Below are 24,739 nucleotides of genomic sequence, written 5' to 3' on the forward strand. Positions count from 1 at the left end.
TCTTATACTTCATTTTTTATTTGTTCTAATTATAAGCTCATTATTTTGTAAGGCTTCATGTTTAAAAGTTGCTTCTTTATGTTGAGTCAAAATCTGTCCTGAAATTTTTCTATCCAGTAGTTCCAGTTCAGTTTTATAGAGCTACACAGACTTAAGACAACTCCTTCTTCTACAAGATGACCCTTCACATATTTGAATATGCTTATCATGCTCCCCACATCTTCTGTTTTCCAGGATAAGCAACTCTATTATCTTCTATATGTGTATATCTTTTATACCTTGAGTCATGAATTCCATTTTGTCAATGTCTGTCTCAAAATATGTCGTTTAGAGTAGAAGTGTTCAGATATTGCCTAACCATTATGGATTATAGAAAGACATTTTATTAATCTGCACACAACTTTCCTATCAATGCACTACATGATTATGATGTTAGAGCTAAATGGTTTTAAACTAATTTTTGATGGAATAATTCTATAAATGAAATCTTGCCAGAACCTTAATTCTTAAAACAGTTAAGGGTGGAGTTTCTTTCATTCAAATGAAGGGAGGGTGAGAGGGTATAGAACCTTCATCATTTCATGTTCCTTCTTGTTCACCAAAGTGCCCAAGAAGGATCTAGAGGATCTGAAAACCAGTTTGAAAACAATAAATTGAGTCCAACTTCTTCAGAAGACAATCTGGCTCAGAGAAGGGAAATGACTTACTAAGATCTCACAGTTACTTAACAAGATAGAACTAAACTTGGGTCTCCTTACTCCCATTCTAGTATATTTCACTATATCATGCTATTCCTCACTATTAATACCCCCACTTAATGACTCACATTAACCTTTGTATCAACTGAAACCTTAGGGTTGCTATTAATATCCATTTACTTCATCTATATAGTTTAATGTTGGAAATGTAAAAGTGGGACTTTATATTTATTAAATGTATTAAATATTTGATACATATGTACAATAGAATACTACTCAGTCACAAGAAATTATGATTTATTGCCATTTATGACATGGGTGGACCTCGAGAACATTATACTGATTGAAATAAGTAAATCAGAGAAAGCTAAGAACTGTAGGATTTCACTAATAAGTGGGATATAAAACAAATACTTATAGTCATAGACAAAAGTGAAGTGGTTACCAGGGGGATGGGAGATGTGGAGGTGTGGGTGGAGGAGGGGTGAGGTCAAAGAATAAAGAGAGACAAATATGCAGTGATGGAAAATGATTTGACTTTCGGCGATGGACACAAAACACAATCAACAGTTCAAATGTTATAGAAATGTTTACCTTAAACCTATGTACTCTTACCATTAAATTTAATTTCTCCAAAAAGTTATCAAAGAAAATTTCAAACGGGTACTCTCCGATGCCCAGCACAGACCAATTAAAACATCAGGATTAAAACAAACAAACAAACAAACAAACAAACAAAAAACCCAAACTTCTTTGGTGATTCTAAAGTTCAGTCAGAAAAAAAAAATTAAATATAATCTCTGCTAGAAAGCAGGAGCAGAAATTTTTTTTTTGTATTTTTCTGAAGCTGGAAACAGGGAGAGACAGTCAGACAGACTCCCGCATGCGCCCGACCGGGATCCACCCGGCACGCCCACCAGGGGCTACGCTCTACCCACCAGGGGGCGATGCTCTGCCCCTCCGGGGCGTCGCTCTGCTGCAACCAGAGCCACTCTAGCGCCTGGGGCAGAGGCCAAGGAGCCATCCCCAGTGTCCGGGCCATCTTTGCTCCAATGGAGCCTTGGCTGCGGGAGGGGAAGAGAGAGACAGAGAGGAAGGAGGGGGGGGGTGGAGAAGCAAATGGGCACTTCTCCTATGTGCCCTGGCTGGGAATCGAACCCGGGTCCCCCGCACGCCAGGCTGACGCTCTACCGCTGAGCCAACTGGCCAGGGCCCAGAAAATTTTTAAAAGATTTTATTTATTCATTTTTAGAGAGGGGAGAAAGAGAGAGAGAGAGAGAGAGAGAGAGAGAGAGAGAAGGGAGGAACAGCAAGCATCAACTCCCATATGTGCCATGGGCAAGCCCATGGTTTTGAACCAGTGACCTCGGCATTCCAGGTTGACACTTTATCCACTGTGCCACTGCAGGTCAGGCAAGCAGACATTTTTTGTTTTGGCCCATCAGTCCTGCCTTTTAAAAAGTGTCTAAATCTAGATTCTATCATCCAATATCAATCAATTTCTTTTGTCAGGGCTGGTCAAGTAAGGCTATAACTGACTATATTGACATTCAACCTCCAGTTCTTCACTTTGCCAAAAAAATCTATAATCAAGTCCTAATTTCAAAAACTTCAGTCACATTTTGTGACATTTCTCCTCCTTTACATGAAAAATGCCTACTTCTCTATTGAGATCCATTTCAAATGTCACATCCTCCATAAAGTGTTATTATGTCACTATTCCTTATCCTTGAAGCAGAGTTGCTAGGACCCATTCTATATTAAAATAACATTTTAATAACTAACATACTTCCTCTACTACTTTATGAATTCCTTATGGGCCTTATTTTATTCTCTTCATTGCCAGACCTGAGCCTGGGATTGCAGGTGGCTATAGTGACTGCCTACTGAGAAAGACTGTGAGGTCAGGTAAAAAATTAGTGGTATAGAGTGTTGTGAGGGGTTAATGATTTCTGTCTTGGGCTCAGGAGGGAAGTATTTGGCTAACCCTGGCCCATTGTGTGCCCACAGAAAATGAGTTGACTTTGGGTGATGTGCACACGATACAATAATTCAAATGCTATAAAGATGTTCACCTGAATCCCATGTACTCTAATTGATCAATGTCACCCCACTAAATTTAATATCTAAATAAAAATATATATACATATATATACATGCATATATATATATATATATATATTAAAACCCCCAGATGTCTAGTAACTTCACACACGCAAAAAAAAGTCAGCTGAGCATGGCTCATGTCAACCCTTCTTTGTGTCTACTGATTGTAATTTTCCTTGAGTGCTCACAAACAATGTTCTAATAACCCCTTTTAGATAATTCCTGGGTATCAGCACCAACTTAATTATTTGTTTATATTTTTGAGATATGCTTCTTCCTCTTTTCAAAAGTAAGACAACATTTCCTTGTCTTTAGCCTTTTGGCACCTCTTCCATTTTTCCAAGAACTTTCCAGGTGGTGGTGACTCATTTGGAGAAAATGGTCCCTTTCACTCGGACCTTTCAACATCATTGTTTGTAATGGTTAGGGGCCATGACTAGGAGAGTTGTTTCTTGGAAAAAGTATATTTGAATTGGGCAAATCAGAGGCTGAGGTTAGGATAGCCAATAAATGTGTTATTGACAGAGGCCTGGCCTAGAAAGACAGCCAATTTTAGGGAGGCAGTTTTCTCTGAACCACGGCCCAGCAAGCATTTCCTCTCCCTGTCTTTCTTCCCTCCCCCTTCTCTTGGCTTAATATTCTCTTCTTGCTGTAGTTTGTCACCTATGAACTGAATTTGGATGGCTAAAGTGTAACTTCAGCATAAAAATGACCACAAGAGTGAACATCTGCCCTTGAGTTCCAGATGAGGGTCTAGTTCAGGGACTGTTAATGACAAAGATAATAAGCAAAACAGGAACCAATTTCAATAAATTGAAGGTGTAAGGTTAATAACAGATGCAATTCAGGCTGCATACATGTGAAAAAGAGAGGGTATCAGATATACAGATACATAAAAAATACAATAAAATGATGATTCATTAAAACACTAAAAACAACAGACTTTTTTTGTGTATGTGAACTTACCTTGTGCTCACTCCTGAGCTAGATACTGCAAGGATGCAAAGACAAAGTCCTAAAGATGTTACAATAATTAATTTTTTAACTTTATATGTGAATGTCAAATAGCCAGAATCTGGTGCTTAGTTGTATTTTTAAAGCCTTTTCTTCAATAACTTTTGGAACCAAAATAGAAGTGAATTTAAAAAACAAAACAAAACAAAAAAAACAACAAAACTAACCTCCAATGACTGGAAAATGAAATCCATCCAAACTTTTGTTCCAACCATATGTTAGTTAAATAACCCTTGATCTTCTGTAAGTGCAAAGAAAATGAGATTGAAATGACTACAGCTTGACTCCCAACCCAGTGCTGGGGATTCCTTTGTAGATGCTGCAACAAGCCTGACCTATATTGGGACTGGGAAATCTCATCACACAGGCTCAGTCCAGCTAAGGTTCTTGGCACTTCAGTGTAGATCTTACCATTTATTTAGGTAAGATGTATAGTGATAATTCGGCCTTTGGCCCTCTAAATAGTTGTGCTGTTGCTATAAACCATTGAAAGCCCATGCAAGGGACAAACGTAAACAGGAGCTGCTTTGCTCTCAGTGGAAAGGTTTAAGTTGAACTCATTCCAGGCAATCACACTGGCTGCCATTTTATACAGTCTATTTCTGTCTTCCTGTACACATCCCTTAATTTGCATTTCTCCTTAAACTTGCCACTAGTCCTGCTTCTCTGTGTGGGAGGTAGAATGAATTTGAAGAGGGAAAAAGAAAGGCCTTTTGTGAGGAGGGGGAGAATATAGGACTTTCACTAGCTGTTCCTCCTGGATGTCTTCAGAGAAGCATTTTGTCTCCTAGCCTCCTTGAGGGTTGTCACAGAAGTTCTCTTTTAGCACAGACATCAGCTGTACTTCTTTGTGTATTTGACTTTTAGCTGAGTTTGAACCAATTTGACTCATTAAAAAACAAAAATAACAACAACAATGACTAGCATAATAAGACGATGAACTAAAAGAATGTAGAAATAGAACTCTAAAGATGGTTTAAATGAAGAAAGTGATTTGAAGGGGTTATTAAAATCCCTCAAATATCTTTCACCAAATTTTAAGGGACATGATATGTCTACTATTAGAGACTTATTCTTTAGAATTAGTTATGGTCCTGTCTAAGCATTACCTTCAACTCTGGGCCAGATGCAGATTGAGCTATGAACAGTCTAGTATGCATTTGCTTATGAGAAATTTGCAGCCAACTCGGCCTTTCCCAGGAACTAGTTGCTGTTTCTTGCCAATACATTGGATTTGGATTATTTTCCCCATTCTTAAGGAAAATCAGTTTAATTGTGTGAATCCACAATCTTAACAGGCTCAAAAAGCAATTGGTATGAGTCAAAACTTGGAATGGCCGAACAATTTAGATGATTGTATAAACAGGTTTCAAAGTCAATTTTTCAGACAATTAAATGTAGGTCAGATGCAAAAGAAAATTAAATTATGGCAGAAGAGATTGAACCAAAAATTTTTCACCAGAATAATAGCTTCTTGAGGACAGGAGCTGTGTTTTATTCTTTCTATATCCTTGAAAGTTACCATGGTGGTTAAATTTTCATGAGCAGTCAGTGAATGCTATTCAACAAGTGAGTGAATTCAGAAGAATTTCTTGACTCAAAGATTGATTCCAGGGTAAATTACTAAATAATGGTGATGAATTTTATTGTAGAGATTTTATAAAAGAAGATAGATGCAGTACAACTGTGCTTAGGATGTGGAAGTAAAGTGCTCTGTAGAGGCAGAAAAAGTACATTTTCCTTCTAGTTTGTGGGTGCTATAAAACAGGATGAAGGTAGTTCATACAACATTCTTTCTTTCTCTCATTTTGTTTCTCTCTCTGTCTTTATTTGCCAAAACTAATTTACTTTACCAGCTTTTTGTGGCACCATCACATTCACCTCCCTTTCCTCTTCTTAGGTCACACATCTTATGCAAAATAATTACAATACTTTGCATTCATATAGCACTAATGCTTTTCAAGGCATTTTTATATACACAATCTCTTTTTCTTTCAAATTGGAAAAACCCCCACTATGAGGCATTGAATATAGTATTCCAGTTTTCAGATGAGGAACCTGAAGTAGAGTGTTCAAGTGACTTTCCATGATCATATAGCAATGTATGATTGAATCAGGACTAGAAGTCACCCTGACTTTCAAAATTTGGGAATGAAGGTTTGTTAGAAAAACAAAAGTTAGTCCTACTGCCATAAGGTTATATTCCTCATACTTTTTATTATTGTTTCTAATTCATTCTTTATACTACTTTCTAGGTATATGAGACTGATACTTGAATAATGGCCAGGCCTGACCAGGCAGTAGTGCAGTGGAAAGAGGGCCTGGGATGTAGAGGGCCCAGGTTCAAAACCTTGAGGTTGCAGGCTTGAGCCCAAAGGTTGCTGGCTTGAAGCCCAAGGACGCTGGCTTGAGCCCAATGTTACTGGCTTGAGCAAGGGGTCACTCACTCTGCTGTAGCCCCCTTCATCAAGGTACATATGAAAAAGCAATCAATGAACAACTAAGGTGCTGCAACAAAAAATTGATGCTTCTCATTTCTGTCTCTTCCTGTCTATCTGTCCTTATCTATCCCTCTCTCAGTCTCTTTCTCTATCTCTGTCACAAAAATAAATAACTAAATAAAAATAGCCAAATCAAGCATTGTCTCAGCTGTAAGATATTTTATAATTCACTTTATTCTGTTTTTTTTTATTTTCTTCTTTCAACATGAAGTGCATGCTTAACTAGATTTAAAACAACATTGTATAGGACATTTTTTTGTCTCTATGTAAACCAGCTGAAAAAGAAATGTTCTGGAATGTGCTGTCCCAGAATACATCTTTTCTTTCTCTGTCTTACAGCTTTCTTTGATAGTTACAGCAGGAAGACCTCTTGTACTAGGTAATATTTCACTTAGTCTTTTGCTTCCTGGGGTGACAACTTTTCACACAGATTCAAGAGGTAACAGGTCTCGTGTAATTACCAGCCAAACCCTATTTGGTGTCCCAGAATAGAATGAGTAAGGCAGTGTTGTACTGAAACCATGGATGAAGTTGGGCCTCAGAACCTGGGAAGAATGCCAGGACTAAAAGAGCCAAGGGCTTTGCAAAAACTAGAGGTCTAGGCAGGCTGTGAGTCATTAACCAGACAAGCAGTTAGAAACTAGGAAATAAGCCTCTTATTGGGGTTAAAGCAAGGCCAGGGGTCAAAAACTAAATAGTAATGGATCATCGTAATAACAACAGTAGTACCTTGGAAAATGAGGTAAATTCACCATTAGCCTGAAAGCCAGTTGAAATGGAGCTGATTCTTAAGGAGTGGCCAGCCTGAGATCCATAATGAGAACAAGGAAGTAATCTGTATAGATGGGTAGTGGAAAATGTGGTGGTCATAGAAAAGATGGTATCTTGATAGTCAAGAAACACCATAGACCAGAGTTTCTCAACAATGGCACTATTTTCATTTGGAGCCAGATAGTTCTTTGTTTTGTGGCACTGTTCTGTTCATTGTAGGACATTGAGCAGCATCTCTGGCCTCTACCCACTAGATGTCAGTAGCATACCCCCCCAAGCTCTGACAACCCCAAATGTCTCTAGATATTGTTCAATGTCCCTTGGGGAGTTAGGGGGAGGCAAATAGCATGGGTTGAGAACCACTGTCCTATAATTTATAGATTGTGAAAATATTGATCTTGAGCCTTCTAGGATTCACCATCTTCTTAATTATCCTCAGAGCAAGGAATCTAAGGTATCAGGTATAGACAGCTGCAACCCAATGCTTCCCAAATGTTTTCTCACATCTAGTACCTGCCTCACCTCTTCCATTAAGCACTTTTGCAGTTCCTAGGAACACTCAACCCTCAGAATTTCCCTCAGGTTCTATGTAATTGCAAACTCAATGGTAAATCTGCTCATGGTTTTTGTTCTTAGTTTACACGCAAATTGGAACAAATATGAAAATTAACAATTGAGTTCTAAAAACCGTGTTAAAATTTTATTTTCTTATTATTCACCTTGAGTTTTTATTTCTTTATTTTTATTTCTTTCCCACTTTTACCCAACAATATCCTTCACAATGAAAATATGTAGTTGATGAGGTATGACACCCAGAGGCCAAAAATGAAGAGGAAGGAGATAAGATAGGAACTTATACTAGGGCCATTTGACAAGAACTAGGTTGAAGAACCTGTGCTTTGGAAAATAGTTGCAAAAATTTCTGTAGTCATTTATCTGTCAGTTTGTTTTCTTATCACACATTATAGTAAGCCTTCCTTAAATATGTGAAAAAGTCTATACAATTTTTTTCTTCATTGTTGCTCTTGTGATGAGTTGTCATGTCTTTCAGAAGTAAGAGTCCTTTGAAGACCTGTCCAAACAGCTTTGTGGAATGAAACATGATACAGGGGAAAAAATAGGATATAATGGAAAAAGCCCTAGGCTAGGAGCTCAAACCCAAGTTCTAATCTCTGTTTTCCTCTTTATGGACGTTTGATCTTGCATATCACCTTATGTTGGCTGAACCTCAGTTTTCTCATGTGTAAAAACTGAACTACCTGTTTGCCTACATTACTATGTATATGGTTCAGATGAGACAATGGGGTAAAAGCAGCAGAAAACATGTAAAAGCTTTTGTAAATGTAAAATGATGTTATTATCATTGATTAATTGCAATACACCTCTTCAATTATTTTTGCCCAAATGTCACAGTATCAATTGGATAGGGGTCATATTCAAGGCTATAGCAATAGTTTATTTCTTTTGCCTGCAGTGACAGACCTACTCTCCAGACCTTCCTCTCCAGATCTGCTTTCTACTTTCTACCCTGCTCTACCCTAGGAGGCTGACTCACTATCAACACGGTCCCTTGTTTTTTGAATTACAGTTGTATTTGACCAGTGGGGAGGGCTGGTAGGAAGAAGAGTGAGTTTAGGTTATTTATTTCCTGGTATTTCTATCAGGGAGCTCTCTTCATGAAATGTTCACACTCTCTCCTCCCTCTGCATTCCAGTAACTGCTCACTCTCCTTCCTCTCTTATTCAGGACTAAGGATGGTAATGGACCCTACTATTACTAGTCCTGAGATACTTTAGTATCCCCTATGGTTTTATTATATATGCTGTTCATATATTTGTAAACAGTTCTCTTTAGTGAACTACTTAATTTATCTACTCAGAGTATGTCATGTGTTTCTTACTGGGACCATGTCTGATATACTCACCAAATTTCATTCTTTCTTCTCTCCTGACCACTTTTTTTTTGTAATGAAATGTATAGTTTTATATAAGGGGACATTATATACAGAAATGCAGTAAGTTTGTGGCCATTAGTATTCTGTACAGTCATGTTGAGAATTAGCTCCTTAAGTCACTATCTCAGAATATGCATGTTCCTTACAAATTAGGTAGTCCATGCTCTTTGTTTTAACCCCAGTCAACCACTGAGGGACATTTAGAGGCCATGAATCTCATGCTTACTCTCTCCCACAAAGTTCATATCCTTGCTAAATTCAAACAGCCTGGGAGGCAACTCTCTGATGCAAACTCCAGTCTCTGGTTTGCTTTAAATCAGTTTGCACTCTTTTGCTTCCCTTGGACTCAGTTTGTAGAGAATGAGCTTACATCCTTTTGCTTCCCTTGGACTGGAATCTCAGGAAGCCTGGGAAGGGGGGTACAGTTAAGCCTCTGGGATTCCATGACAGCTGCCAGCATTCTGGCCCTGGTGTCTCTGCTCATTAACCGTGTCCAACCTGGAATGTTTCATAGACTGTCAGAGCTAGAAGAGATCTCAGAAATCAACTAATTCAGAGGTTCTTAACTTAGGATCTATAGATGGGCTTCAGGGAAAATTTTAAATCCCCTAATTTATGTGGAAAATTAGCTATCTATGAGCACATATGCATTTTTCTGAGAAAAACCATGGCTTTCATCTGATATTCAAAAGGGCTTGTGACACATAAATAGTGATGGACAGAGACTTGACTTGGGTGGTGAACACATAATACAATGTATAGATGATGTGTTGTGGAACTGTGCACCTGAAACCTGTATAATTTTATTAACCGGTATCACCCAAATAAATTCATTAAAAAGGGAAAAGAAAGTGACAGACCTCAAAAGACTGTAGACCAATACTTTTACCTTACAGCAGAGGAAACTCGAGGCCCAGAGAGAAAGCAATTCATACAAGATTCTGCAGTAAGTTAATGACAGGGTTTAAACTCGAATATAGGTAGACATTAACTTCCTTTTTGAAATAAAGCCTTTTTTTCTTTACTGAATTTCAAATTCTTACTCCCACTATACTTCATGTATAGCAGAGTCCAGCTAACTGTTAACTGCAGTTGATAACTACAATAAGGCATACAAGCACACTCTCTCATTTTAATTGACCCTGCAAAACAGAATCTAGAGTTGTGTAGGGCTCAGGGCCAACCTTAGAGCTTAGTGCTGCCAAGGGATCAAGCAGGGTTTTTCCACCCCAGTTCTCTCTGATGAATGAAGTTCTGTCTCATCCCTATTTCTCTGAGCCAACTTTTCCCCAGGGCCCTGTGGAGGGGCAGGTGTCGGTCCTGGGCATGGACTCAGCAGCCCAACTCCAGCGCCTCTGCAGCTGTTCTCATCCCTGTGAGGCCCACTGTATGAGCTACACAGAGAATCTTGGAAAACGGCAAAGAAAAGCTAAGGAAAAAACACCATTGAGCCTTGAGGTGTTTCCAGGCTTCCAGGGGAGCTGGCACTGCCTATGTTAGGTTATTAAATCATAACTAGCTTCTGCTAAAACAGGGTAGAAAGCCTTATTTCTTCCCAACTCTCCTTCTATGCTCCACTTTCCCAAGTCATGGGTATTTTCATACTACCCAGACTCCCCTACTGTATTTCCTTTCCCAGGTCTCTCTGTCTAGGAAATAAGTGCCTTTGCTATATAATTTACGAACCCAATATGAAAGAATTAAAGAAGTAGTTTTGACTTCTAGTATCGGCTCTGTAACTAACCAGCAATGTGATCTTGTTTAAGTCACTTGATGGGCTTTCATGCTTCATACATTAAAAATGGGGTTAATGAACCAATTGAGGTAATGGAGGTGAGATCACTTGACAAATGCAAAACAACAAAAGCTATGTGGGGTCATTATGTCCTTTCATCACTCAAAGAGAAGTTATTTTAAAGGGGGAAAAGAATAACCTTGAGAGCTTGTAGCCTAGTTAAGATCTGGCTGCTGGTATTTCAGTCTAACTGGATTTTCTCGGGGGAAAATTCAGAATGGAGTAAGAAGGAGAGTCACCACTGACTGACTGTGAGTTTAAGAAAAATCAGTGGAGGAAATCACTTGAAAAAAACACAATCTATTCCTGGAGTTATGCATGACACTTTATATCTTAGACACCTATGAGAAGAGCACATAAGAACCAGTCACTTTAATTTTTTTTTTCCGAAGCTCCAGTCACTTTACCAGGCAAAGAAAAAGAGATACCCATCAGGTCTAGTGCTTGAAGATCAAAAGGAGTTAGCATTAATATGACTTGCAATAGAAACAAGTGGACTAGCTTGGAGAAGGTGGCATAAAATAGTGGGAAGAGAACATCAATCCCTTTCTTCACAATAAGCCAGTCAACACTGTTTCCTAAGGCCCTGGGATGGACCACATACTAAAGCTAAGCACCATGAGGAAAGAAAAAATAAATCAGGCACATGGTCAGTGCCTTCAAGAAATTTATGCTTTTAGAATTTGATAAAAATCCAGTACCCATTTATTGTAAAAAAAAAAGAACCTCTCACAAAGTGGAAATACAAGGAACATACCTGAACATAATAAAGATAATATTTGAGACCATATTTGACAAACCCACAGCTGACATTATACTCACTGGGACAAAAACTTAAGATTGGGAACAAGATAGGGATGTCCACTTTCACTACTCTTATTCAACATAGCAACAAAAGCCCTAGCTACAGCCACAACACACGAAAAAATCAAAGGCATCCAAATGGGAAAGGAAGATGTAAAACAGCTATTATTTGCTGATGACATGATATTGTATATAGAAAACCCTAAAGATTCCACTCAAAAGCTACTAGAATGAATCAATGAATTCAGTAAAGTCGCAGGATACAAAATCAATATCTAAAAACCAATTGCATTTTTATACACCAATAATGAAATATCAGAAAGGGAAACTAAGGAAACAATGCCATTCTCAATTGCTTGAAAATGAATAAAATACATAGGAATAAATGTAACCAAGTATGTAAAATATCTGTACTCAGAAAATTATAAGACACTGAAGAAAGAAACTGAAGAAGATACAAATAAATGGAACCATATACTGTGTTTATGGATAGGAATAATTAACATCATTAAAATGTCCATACTACCCAAAATAAGTCATAGATCCAATGCAATTTCAATCAAGATACCAATGATGTATTTCACAGAATTGGAACAAGTATTTCAAAAATGTATATAGAATCACACACACACATACACATACACACACACACAAATAGCAGCAGTGATCTTGAAACAATTAGAAAACAAACAGAGCAGAATTTAGTATATATTCAATATTTATTGCTTATGGCTTTCTCTAACATGTGGTGCAAAGGACAGTAATCCCAAGAGGTTACAAAAACCGTATTAACTGTAATATCCTTAATTACAAAACTAAGGTTCAATTATCATGGTTCTTAGCCTCTTTTTGCTTTTGCTATTGCTAATGATAATAATATTTTAAATATTTGACTTTTTACACTTGAACTTTGTGAGGATACAATGTTGAACAAGACAGATCAGTGCGCTGCTGTCTTGGCGCGTATGCAGTTGTGGTGGTGCTTCTAGTTTAGACTGAGAGGTATGGAAGACCTCTCTGAAGAGGTGAAATTTGACTTGTGCTCCTGAAATATGGCTGACTAAGTGCTTTTAAAAGCCTTCCTACTACAATATAACTAAATCCTGGATAAATTATAAAAACATTTTACATTTTTCTTTTTACTATCTTTATTGATGTATATAATTCACATACCATAAAATTCATTCAAAGTGATTAATTCCATGGTTGTGACATATTGCATTATTAATATTTTTAATTGTGATAAATATATATATAACAAAAGTTTGTCATTTTAACCATTTTAGTTATGCAATTCAGTGGAATTGATTACATTTACTATGTTGTTTCACCATCACTACTATCTAGTTCAAGAACTTTTTCATCACCCTACACAGAAACTCTGTAATTGTTGAGCAATAACTCCCCAAGCCTCTGGTAACCTTTAGACTGCTTTGTGTCTCCATGATTTTGTCTATTGTAGATATTTCATATAAACGCTATCATATATTTATCCCTTTGTGTCTAGTTTATTTCATTTAGCATAATATTTTCAAGGTTCAGTTTGCATGTATCAGAACTGCATTGCTTTTGTGGTTGAATTCTATGAATACAGTGTGACTCTATTGTATGTTTATACCACATATTGTTTATCTGTTCATCTGCTGACAGATACTTGGATTGTTTCTATCTTTTGGCTTTTATGAATAATGATTCTGTGTGTTGGCCTAAGCTAATGTGTTTGTGTCTTAGTTTTTAACAAAAACATTTAAAAAGAAAAAAAATACTTTTAAAAATAGAAAAAAAGCTTATAAAGATGTAAAGAAGAAAAATATTCTTTTGCAGCTGTATAATGTGTCATTTAAGCTGTTATTATAAGTCAAAAAATTAAGTTTCTAAAGTAAAAAGTTATAGTAGCTAAGGTTAATTTACTATTAAAGAAAAATACTTTTTTATGAATTTAGCATAACCTAAGTATACAGTATTTATACAGTCCACACAAGTGAACAATTATGTTCTAAACTTTTACATTCACTCACTACTCACTAACTCACCCAGAGCAACTACTAGTCCTATAAGCTACGTTTATAGTAAGTGGCCTATACAGATGTACTATTTTTTATCTTTTACACAGTGCTTTTACTGTATCCTTTCCATGTGTAGATACACAAATACCATTGTGTTACAATTACCCACAGTATTTAGTAATATGTTGTACAGATTTGTAGCCTAGGAACAATAAGCTATACCATATAGCCTAGGTGTGTAGCAGACTATACCATCGAGGTTTGTGTAAGTTCACTCTATGATGTTCACACTCTGACAGAATTACCGAAGGATGCATTTCTCAGAATGTGTTTCTAATGTTAAGTGATACATGACTGTATTAAGAAATAAGATGAATAAAATGGACATTGGTAGGGTTTAAATAAAAGTTTTGGTACAGTGATATCAAAGGGTGGGAGGGCCAAAGAGTTCATCTGCTAATTCCACAACACTAGAGGATACTAAAGAAATCTGCTCCACTTACCTCAATTTGGAGAAATTTAGCCTCGGATTTATAACCAGTCAGTCAGAAGAACAGGTAACAACCTGCACTTGCAACTGGCATTTGAGTGGAAGGGGCACTCTTGTAAGACTGAATCTCTATATAAATATGTCAGAAATTAGTTGAATTATAAACACTCAGCTGGTGTTAGATCATTGCATATTGAAGGTATAGAGAATCCCTCCATTCTCACATTAAAATTGGGTTCAGGAACACAATTATATAGTAATTTTATTATTAGATTTTTGAGAAACCTGCAACAAACAGTTTTAAATTCTTTTCTAAGCTTGCAGAAAGACAGGAGAAGGAAAAGGAACCAGAAGTTGAAACCAGAGCAGCAGGCAGTATGTAAAAGATTAAGCTTCCCTGGAGGCAAAAACCCCTTAACTGGAGCCCAGAGCTTTGAATGTTTATAGAATTGCATGACGCACGCAAGCATGCACAAGGTCCTTAACAAGTGAGGGGCATAACGCTACAACTTTCACATTAAGTCAGGACCTTTAAAGGGGGATACACCAGAAATCTACCTGTTAATTTGTTTGTTTCTGCCATGACTCCACGTGGAAAATAAAATAAACAAGAACACCACTTTTCCTGCTACTGTGGCTGCTGCTACCATAAGTATCCCTTCTAGGGTTTGCAACCCAAAACTTGCTCTTACAAGATGTGAAGTTCAAATTTTTACTATTCATATAACAAGAGAAATCATAGCTGAGAGAAAGTGGCCCCACATTGTTAGTGCCCCTTGACACCTGGCAGAAGCAAATTCACATCTTTTCCAGAGAAAAGCTTTCCCAACTTTAGATCCTATAAGATTCTCAAATATTTAGTTTAACAAAATATGAACTCTCTCACACACACAGATACACACACACAAAAAAATTATCAGACACACAAGGAAACAAGCCACAATGAGAGAGATTTACCAGAAACAACAGATTTGTATTCCCAAGAACTTCAGATAATAACATTATCAGATACAGGACATAAAATAACTTTATATGGATTGTTTAAAGCAGTGGTAGTCAACCTGGTCCCTACCGCCCACTAGTGGGTGTTCCAGATTTCATGGTGGGTGGTAGCGGAGCAACCAAAGTATAAATAAAAAGATAGATTTAAATATAGTAAGTTGTTTTATAAAGACTTATTCTGCCAAACTTAGCGAAAATCCAACATAAAGTACTTGGTAATAATTATTATTATATGCTTTAACTTGCTGTAACTCTGCTTTATAAATTTTATAAAGTAAAGTTACTTCCCTACTTTATAAATCACCATTACTATGGAACCGGTGGATGGCTAAAAAATTTTACTAGTAACAGAGATACAAAAGTGGGCAGTAGGTATAAAAATGTTGACTACCCCTGATTTAAAGAAACAAAACATATGATCAAAATAAGATAAGCAAAAGAGATTATCAGGTGTAACCAGGCACATTTAAGGGGAAAATGAAACAGAATTTGTAAAAATCAAAATTATAATCATTAAAATTTGAAACACAATGAGTGGATTAAGTGGTAAATGAAACATATCGAAAGTGAAAAGAAAGGAACTGCAAGATTTGAAGATATTTTCCAGAATGCAACAGTAAGAGATAAGAAGATGAAAAATATAAAGATGAAGTTGTGACATGGAAGATGGAGTGGCTAGGTCTAACATGTGTCTAATTTTGAAATGACCCCAGATGAAAAGCCTGAGTTATAACAAGATATGATAAGCAAATAAACCAGTAACTATGTAGATAAATGTAACCTATATTAACTATATAAAATAATTGAAAGAATAATGACTAATTTGTGAGGTTAAATAAAAGAACTAAAATTCTAAGAAACAATGGCATGTAAGTTAAGGGTTGCTCAGACTTAAATATGTTCTACTTTAGACTTGATTGTGATGAGGCAATTATCCCTGTGAAATATCTGGGAAGAATACATACTAGAGAAGCTGCAAGAATGAAGGCCCTGAAGCAAGAAAGTTCTTGATGTGTTTGAGTGGCAGAAAGGTCAGTGTGACTGGAGTTAGTTAGCATATGTGGTAAAAGAGATTGGATAATATAGAACCATGATAAAAGTTAGAATTTTGTTCTATATATTTATGGTCAGGCTTTGGAGAATTTTAAGCAGGGGAGTAATATGCCTCTGTAAAATTATAGAATGCTACTCTGACTGCAGTATGGAGAACAGTATGACCTTTTGTGTAAGGGGTGGGGGTTGGGGGTGTGCTGCCCAGAGTGGACATACAGAGATGGGTTATAAAGCTATTGTATTCTACCTTGGATTAGGACAGTGACAATAGAGAGGGGAAAGAATGTTACTTTTGTTTAAAATTTTTTTTTTAGTTTGGGCATCTGGAGGAATTGTGGTACCATCTGATTGAGACGAGGAAAGCTAGAGGAAAGTAGGATTTGGAAAGGGAGAAATAAGTGTTTATTCTTGGGAGTATTAAATTTCAGATGCCTGTCATATAACCAACTGCAGTCATCAAGGAGGCAATTGAATATATGCGGCCAGACTTCCAGGACAAGGAGGGCCAGGAGATAACAATGTCTGAGTCATCTATACATAGATAACATGTAAAAATTTGGGACTGAATATGATCACCTAGTAAATAAATGTAAATAAAGAAGGAAAGAGGCATTAGAACTGAGCATTGGGGCTTTCAAATATTGAGCTGTTGGGAAAAGGAAGAGAATCGAGCAAAGGAGATTGAAGTAAGAGGAAATCCAGAAGTCTGCTGTGTCCCGAAGCCAAGAAGGGCAAGTATTTAAGGAGGAGGACTGGTTCATTTCACATCTAATGTTGCTGGCTAATTTATTTAGTAAGATGAAGCCAGAGAAGTGATTGTGGGATTTGACAACATAGAAGTCATTGTTGACCTTGATGAGAGCAGGCTTGGTAGAGTGATGGGGAAGGAAGGCTGATTGAATTGGATTGGGTTGAGAGGAGAATTGGAAGTGTGGAAGAAAATGTAAGATTCTACAAATGTGAAAGTGTTCTGAAAACAGTAAATATATGTTGCAAATGCAAGTGGCATGGTTATTATATTACCAGAGATTTTAGGAAGGTTTAAGATGTTGAATAAAAAGATCTGAATCAATAGAGGCAATGCAGAATCAAAAAGCCTCTGGCCCAGGCAAAAATGTTGACATGAAAAACCCACAAGTAAGACCTCAAGATAACTCCATGAAAACAACTTTGATAAAAAAAAAAAAAAAACACCAGGACTATCTCAGAAACATTGCCCAAGTTCTTCAAACCAGCCCTGTGCCAACCTCTGACTGGAGCACATCCAGGGCTGGAAGGCGGAAAATGTTCCAGAATGAGGGTAGAAAATGTCTCATCCATAGTGTTTACTGAATCTTTCATTAACTTATTTTACGAAGCTCTCTATTCACTCTCTATGGGCTGGGCACACTGTTGGCAAGACTGGGAAATCAGTGCGGTTTGTCTTTCTAGCCACAAAGTTCCCTCTTCTTCACCACTGGGACCGCTTCTCTCCTCCTAGACACTCTCTGCCCTTCTCTTCACCCTGAATTCTGCCAGTATGCAACTGTATGTTGTGTCTGTACAGAATGCTGGCAGATGCGTCTGGACAATTGTACTTTGGAGAGTTAGAATCTCTGTGACTATAGTAGACATGGTGCAGATTTTTTTTCCAGGACTCAAGAAAAAGGCATGTTCCTGCTTTTCTGCCTTTGTTTATGCAGTTACCTGAAACACTCATTATTTCTATCTCTATCAACCTATATCCTACATATCCTTCAGGACTCAGATTTTGTATCACCTCTGTGCAGTCTTCTCCAATTTTCATGTTTAGAATCTTTCTCTTTGTCTCCTGCGTTTCCCTTGTGCTTCTACGATAGTGCTAACAGTAGTCTACCATGTGGTCCAATTATTTCTAGAGCACTGACTTGCTTAATATGCTGTCACCTCTGAAGATAGCTGCCTTTTTTTATACATTCTTATGTCTCTCACATAGTTCTTTTACCATGGAGCTTAATGTATAAATATTAGTGAGATGGAACTTTAGGTGAAAGTATTTTGCGTGTTAAAAATGAGTCTAATCGATATAGAAGCAAGACCTTACTTCCTGAGATAACATTTCTTTCTGAACAATTAGATAGTGAAATCTAGAATCTACCAGGAGTAGGCACCTATGAGAACTAACTGCAAGTATCTGGGTGGGGAATCTAATCAAGGTTAAATCAAGTCACAGGAAATTTGCCATTTGCAGCTAATATACTCAAACTTCTCTTATACAGTGCTCTTTTGTATTCATTTTCTTATTTGTATTTTGACATTTAAGCCACTGGATGGTTCATATAACCTATTATTCACATTAATGCACAATCAAGCTAGCTTCCTGTCCCTCAATGGCTGTTGATTTTTTAAAAAGAGCATTGATTTAGTGGTTTAATGTTGATATAAGTTGATAGTATTGATTTTGTGCTGCTGGTTGATTAATTACTAAGACAGGTGTTGTGCTTTTGTGTTCTTGTCTCTGACTTGAATACTCAAGTGTGACTCATACAAAAGCTGATGTCAGCAAGACTCTTCCTCTCTGGGATGCTGTGAGTGGCATCATAATGATTATTATTTTCATCACTTCTGTTGGCACCTCGTGATGGACACTTTATCTCAAAAACCTAATTTCAAAATTATACATTTGCAACATAAACTAAGGTGGACTTCGTATTGTGTTACTTCCATGGAATTTCAAAACCTGTTTAAGTACAAGTTTCATTGGGGCATTATTTCTTATACTCCATTCTTGTTCTCCTTCATTCTCTTTTTCCTTCTTTCTTCTATAGTAATGAATAGAACTTTTGTCATAAATAAACATTCTGATCTATGAGGATGCTTTCTTCTCTCAATTTAGTAAAATGTTTTAATGAATATCAGCCATTGATTAGGAAAAATGGAGACTCTTTCGTCTTGGTTTCGCACAAGCCTTTCAAGTCAGGGACTTAAAGAGAAATATTTTATCAGAAAACTTAATTGTTTTGTCTTGAATTGAATCAGGATACCTGAGTGCTAGTCTCAGCTCTGCCATGAGCCAAACTGCATATCCTTGGGCCACCTTGACTCTATATTTTGCATTTTTCATATTTAAAATGGAGAGCTTTCTATTTTTCCAGCTCTGTAGCAAAGTGGAAGAGGGCTGTTGTGTTTCAGTATTCAAGTCACTTGAGAAAGCTAAGTTTCCACATGCACAATGTGAATTTGACTACATTTGTAAGCCAGTAAAATGTGTGACGGGATCACACAAGAAACTTGACGATGAAAAGTTGAATTGCAAAATGAATGTATTTGAAGCCAATCCCACTTCTGAGTTTGTCAGAAGCATAAGGGACTTTGCCTTTTTTAGAAGCTTCCCAAAGGAGGGGTTATCAAAGGCTTTCTCAAAACCTGTGTTGGGCCACAGAAGCTTGGGGTTGGAGGAGAGTAGGTCATTGTAACGCACCCCCAGAGCAATATGTGAAGCCTTTGTTGTCCCACAATAGGATAGCCCTGCTATGTCACTGCAATAGCTGCTTTTGAGCTTTTGGTTTTTCTTCTTGGGAAGCAATTTCCACAAATACCTCCAAAATGAATGTTCTGGTGCCTTTTGGTGAAGCATTGCTGTTTGAAGTATTTACTAAATTCTTTTTATGGCTAGTTGTTTGAGGCTTTTCATTTCTTTATTTCTGTCTTTGTATATTCTTACAAAACTTTCTTGTTTTGTTTGTTTGTTTTTATTTTTTTTTAAACATTTGGCTGAGGCAAAAACAGTCCTGGTTACATTTTCACTATGTGATAAACACTGTATCAGATACCATGGATATATACAGAAGGAAGGATAAACTTGGTCTTTACATTCAGGACATCTGTGACCTAATTGGAAGGATTAGGTGAGTACATATGAAAATACAGGCAGTTCTTAAAACAAAGTGCTGAATTCCAGAAACTGCTAGTGGAAGGACACCCAATGATGAGGCTTCCCTTACTCATAATCAAAACTAAAGGCAGCCAGTCAGGGTCAGGGGAAATTTCTTCAGGATTAAGGAGGTGGCAGGGAGTAAAAAATTCAGAGATACACAATGTATCTAAGATCGGGGCTCTAGATTTTATTGAGCCAAGGTCCTAGATGTCAGTAGGAATCTGCAGTAGGGTTCAAAGCCACATAGACTGTCATTGAATCTGTTTCCAGGACAATATACAAGGTGCTAATTGAACCAACAGTGTCAGCCAATGACTGGTTCCCTGGGATGTGGTATTAAATAGCTCCCACGGCACCTACATTCTTCCATTCTAGCACTCTTTGATATCCTCTGTTTTAGTGTATCTCACTCCATCAGACTGTGAGCTCCATGAAGTCATGACCTGAGTCTTATTCATATTTGTCTCCCCAGTACCTAATCCATACAAAAGTGTATTTTATCACTGAGAGGCCAGGAGCACAGGTTTTGAAGTCAGACAGACCTGCATTTGTTTGACTTCATTGTTTTTTTCTTTCTTTCTTTCTTTCTTTCTTTCTTTCTTTCTTTCTTTCTTTCTTTCTTTCTTTCTTTCTTTCTTTCTTTCTTCCTTCCTTCCTTCCTTCCTTCCTTCCTTCCTTTCTTTCTTTCTTTCTTTCTTTCTTTCTTTCTTTCTTTTTCTTTTAGAAAGAGAGAGAGAGAGAAAGGGACAGACAGGCAGGAAGGGAGAGAGATGAGAAACATCAATTTTTTGTTGTGGCACCTTAGTTGTTCATTGATTGCTTTCTCATATGTACCTTGACGGGGGGGGGGGACTCTAGCAGAGCAACTGACCCCTTCCTTAAGCCAGTGACCTTGGGTTCAGCCCAGCGACCTTGGAGTCATGTTTATGATCCCACACTCAAGCCAGTGACCCTGTGCTCAAGCTGGTAAGTGCTCAAGCCAGATGAGCCTACACTCAAACCAGTATCTATCCTCAGGGTTTCAAACTTGGGTCCTCTGTGTCCAAGGCTGACACTCTATCCACTTCACCATTGTCGTCCATCAGGCGACCTCATCATTTTCCAACTAAGTAATTTACTTATTTTCTTTGGGTCTTAGTTTGCTCATCTGTAAAATAGTGAAAGATATATTACTGACTTCTAATATTTTTTTGTGAGAGTATAATGAGATGACCGATTTGGAAGTATTTAGCAGAGTGCTTGTCACATAGTAAGCTTTCAATTAGTGTTAACTCTGGTTGTCATTACATGATTGTGCAATGAAAAAATGAGTGAGGGACAAGTGGATTGAAGAAAGAATTTGACTTATTTGATAAGGTCAGATCTCAGGTCTGGGAAGAAGCTTAATAGGAGTGACCGTAGCCATTCTCCAAATCTTCTTCCCTTTTTTGGCATCTCTTGGATAATTGGGAGGCTGAGAAAATGAGGACAATATTTATGCATCTTTTGCTTTGTGTAAATCATGCAATCATATTGATTTGGGGAACAGGAATTGAATAGACCTGAGTTGGAGGATAATGTTATTTTGCTGTTGTTGTTTCTTTTCTTAACATTTTCATTAATTTTTAATTTATTGTGTTTATGTGGTTTCAGGTGTTTCACTGAATATAACTCCCTCACCCCCACCCCTGTGTTTTTTTTACACCATTTACTGCCTCCCCCTAACTCCCTCCCTCCTTCCCTCTAGGACAGGGGTCCCCAAACTTTTTACACAGGGGGCCAGTTCACTGTCCCTCAGACCGTTGGAGGGCCCAACTATAAAAACACTATGAACAAATCCTTATGCACACTGCACATATCTTATTTTAAAGTAAAAAAATAAAACGGGAACAAATACAATATTTAAAATAAAGAACAAGCAAATTTAAATCAACAAACTGACCAGTATTTCAATGGGAACTATGCTCCTCTCACTGACCACGAATGAAAGAGGTGCCCCTTCCAGAAGTGCGGCGGGGGCCGGATAAATGGCCTCAGGGGGCTGCATGTGGCCCGTGGGCCGTAGTTTGGGGACCCCTGCTCTAGGATTTGCTATCCTGTTATCTATATCTCTGTTTTATGTATATATATATATATAGTTTCACTAATCCCTTTAACTTCTCTAATTCCATCCCCTCTTCCCCCTTCCCTCTGACTGCTGTCCCTTTGGTCCCTGTGACTCCACCTCTGCCTCTATTCCATTCCTCAGTTCACATTATTCATTAGATTCCACATATAAGTGACATCATATGATATTTTTCTTTCTCAACCTGGCTTATTTCACTTAGCATAATAATCGCCAGGTCTATCCATGCTGTCACAAAAAGTAAGATTTCTTTCTTTTCACTGCTGTATAGTATTCCATTGTGTATATGTACCTCAGCTTTTTAATCCATTCGTCCACTAATGGACACTTGGGCTGTTTCCAGATCTTGGCTACTGTAAACAAAGAGAGAGTAGGGGGGGAGCAGGAAGCATCCACTCCAATATGTGCCTTGCTCAGGCAAGCCCAGGGATTTGAACTGGAAATATCAGTGTTCCAGGTAGACGCTTTATCCACTGCACCATGACAGGTCAGTTGATTAGGTTTTAAGTGGTCAGGGCAGTTTCCCCTTCCTTGTTCTTCACAGAAGAATGGTATTCTGGGCCTTGACCAGGTTCTGGGTCCATTTTTAAGAAACATTTCATTTCTTTGGGTTTAAAGCAGTTAAGAATTGGTGTCCTTTTATTTATTTATTTTTTTACAAACTAATAATTATGAGAGGAACTTACACATTTCATTCAGTTATGGAATCTATCCACTACATGCTGCAGAAGATCTTTCTCATCTGATTTGGCCTAGATCCCTGGCCTCAGAGTTGGACTAACTACTCTGTCTCTGTGTCTTTAAGGAAAGGTAATATTTGTAAGGCCATTTGCTTGTTGCATTTTATTCAAACGTCATGAGGGGAGTATTCCATTTGGACATGTTTCCAATGTTACTCTTGATGCAGACTACCACATATGAAACATGAAAAAGTAGTGGCACTCAGTATATTTTTACTCTCTAGGGATTGTGGTACAAACTATTAGCCTCATATTTTGAGTAAAAGGAGATCTTTGGGGGCTAGAGATAATGGCTCAGATATTTTTTTTTCCTTCTCCACCAACATGGTGTGAAGTTCATTGTCATAAGATTATCAGATTTAAATTCAATGATTCTGCTTTCTCCATAGGTAACCTGTCTCCATGATTTCTTTGGTGATGATGATGTATTTATTGCCTGTGGTCCTGAAAAGTTTCGCTATGCTCAGGATGACTTTTCTCTGGATGAAAATGGTAAGCACAGCCACTGGATTTTATTGTTCTCTCCCCTTCTGTCCCTTAAGATTTTCATGTGTTTGTATGGCTTGGATCACATCCATTCATGGTCCCTCAAGGACAAGGGCCAATATTTGTTAGATTTTCTCTTTTATATTTGGATACATCAGTCACTAAATGAAAGGCTGATTAGTTGTCCCAGATGCCCACCCTCTAAACTCAATAAAACTCACTCTCTAGCCTGACAATGACCATATTTCTTCAACCACATATTGTATCACGTGGCCCAACAGGTACAGTCAAACCATGGGAAGGAATATTTGGAGTCAACTTGGATATTATAAGTATACATTTTTTCAAGTCAGCATCTTCTAGCTATTTGTCCCATGTTGATGATTCTATCATAGAAAGATTTTTCACTGTATTCTAATGATAAAAATCTTTCACCTTTTCTCACCTTCTGGTTTGCTTCCCCATTCTCCCTGCTTTTTGATTCAAGAGTCCAGAAGGTTGTTAATCTCAGAAAGGAAGTGAAACATCTGCCCATCTCCCTTTGCTGAGTCCAAGCTCCAGGTATAAGTTAATGATGAATTAGCTCATATAGCATCAGGTTTATGATAAAATCTTAATTAAAGACACATTCAAAAAATATTTTGTGGCCTGACCGGGCAGTGGCACAGTGGCTAGAGCATCGGACTAGGATGTAGAGGACCCAGGTTCGAGACCCTAAGGTTGCCAGCTTGAGCATGGGCTCATCTGGTTTGAGCAAGGCTCACCAGCTTGAACCTAAGGTCACTGGCTCGAGCAAGGGGTTGCTTGGTCTGCTGAAGGCCCGTGGTCAAGGCCCATATGAGAAAGCAATCAATGAACAACCTAGGTCTCACAACAAAAAACTGATGATTGATGCCTCTCATCTCTCTCCGTTCCTGTCTCTCTGTCCCTGTCTATCCCTCTCTCTGACTCTCTCTCTGTCCTTGTAAAAAAAAATATTTTGCTCTTATAAGAAATAAATTCTGGGAAAAATAAACCAAGTTATACTAATGCAGATTTTACAAACAACTCAAATGACAGGGACCCTGATGGAGGTGGCATTTCTGATATATTTCCTTTGGGAAAAGGCAAATGACTATTAAGTAGCTAAACAAATTCCAAACTAAGTCTAATTTCCTATTCCTTCTATATCTCCAGCTATTGACAGTGATACCTAAAGTTAATTGACCAAAGAAAGAAGTAAAATAACACTGGGGAAAAAAAATTGTTGCATCCACAAAAACACTTGTTCTTACCTAATTCGAGTGTGCTGATCTCAAATCTGACATTAGTTTTTCTCTG

The 24,739-nt window shown here is 37.6% G+C and overlaps 1 protein-coding gene across 2 annotated transcripts in view; it reads left to right on the plus strand.

The window, feature by feature from the left end:
- The window catches only part of DCX (doublecortin), a 131,469-nt gene that overhangs the window by 64,125 nt on the left and 42,605 nt on the right, over nt 1–24,739 (plus strand). For both annotated transcript variants that reach the window (XM_066250200.1, XM_066250201.1), the window contains one exon: nt 23,323–23,425. In XM_066250200.1, the coding sequence (XP_066106297.1) occupies nt 23,323–23,425 (103 nt within the window). The remainder of the gene's footprint in view (nt 1–23,322; nt 23,426–24,739) is intronic.

The sequence above is a fragment of the Saccopteryx bilineata genome, chromosome X, assembly GCF_036850765.1.
Source record: "Saccopteryx bilineata isolate mSacBil1 chromosome X, mSacBil1_pri_phased_curated, whole genome shotgun sequence".
Classification (NCBI taxonomy): Eukaryota; Metazoa; Chordata; class Mammalia; order Chiroptera; family Emballonuridae; genus Saccopteryx; species Saccopteryx bilineata.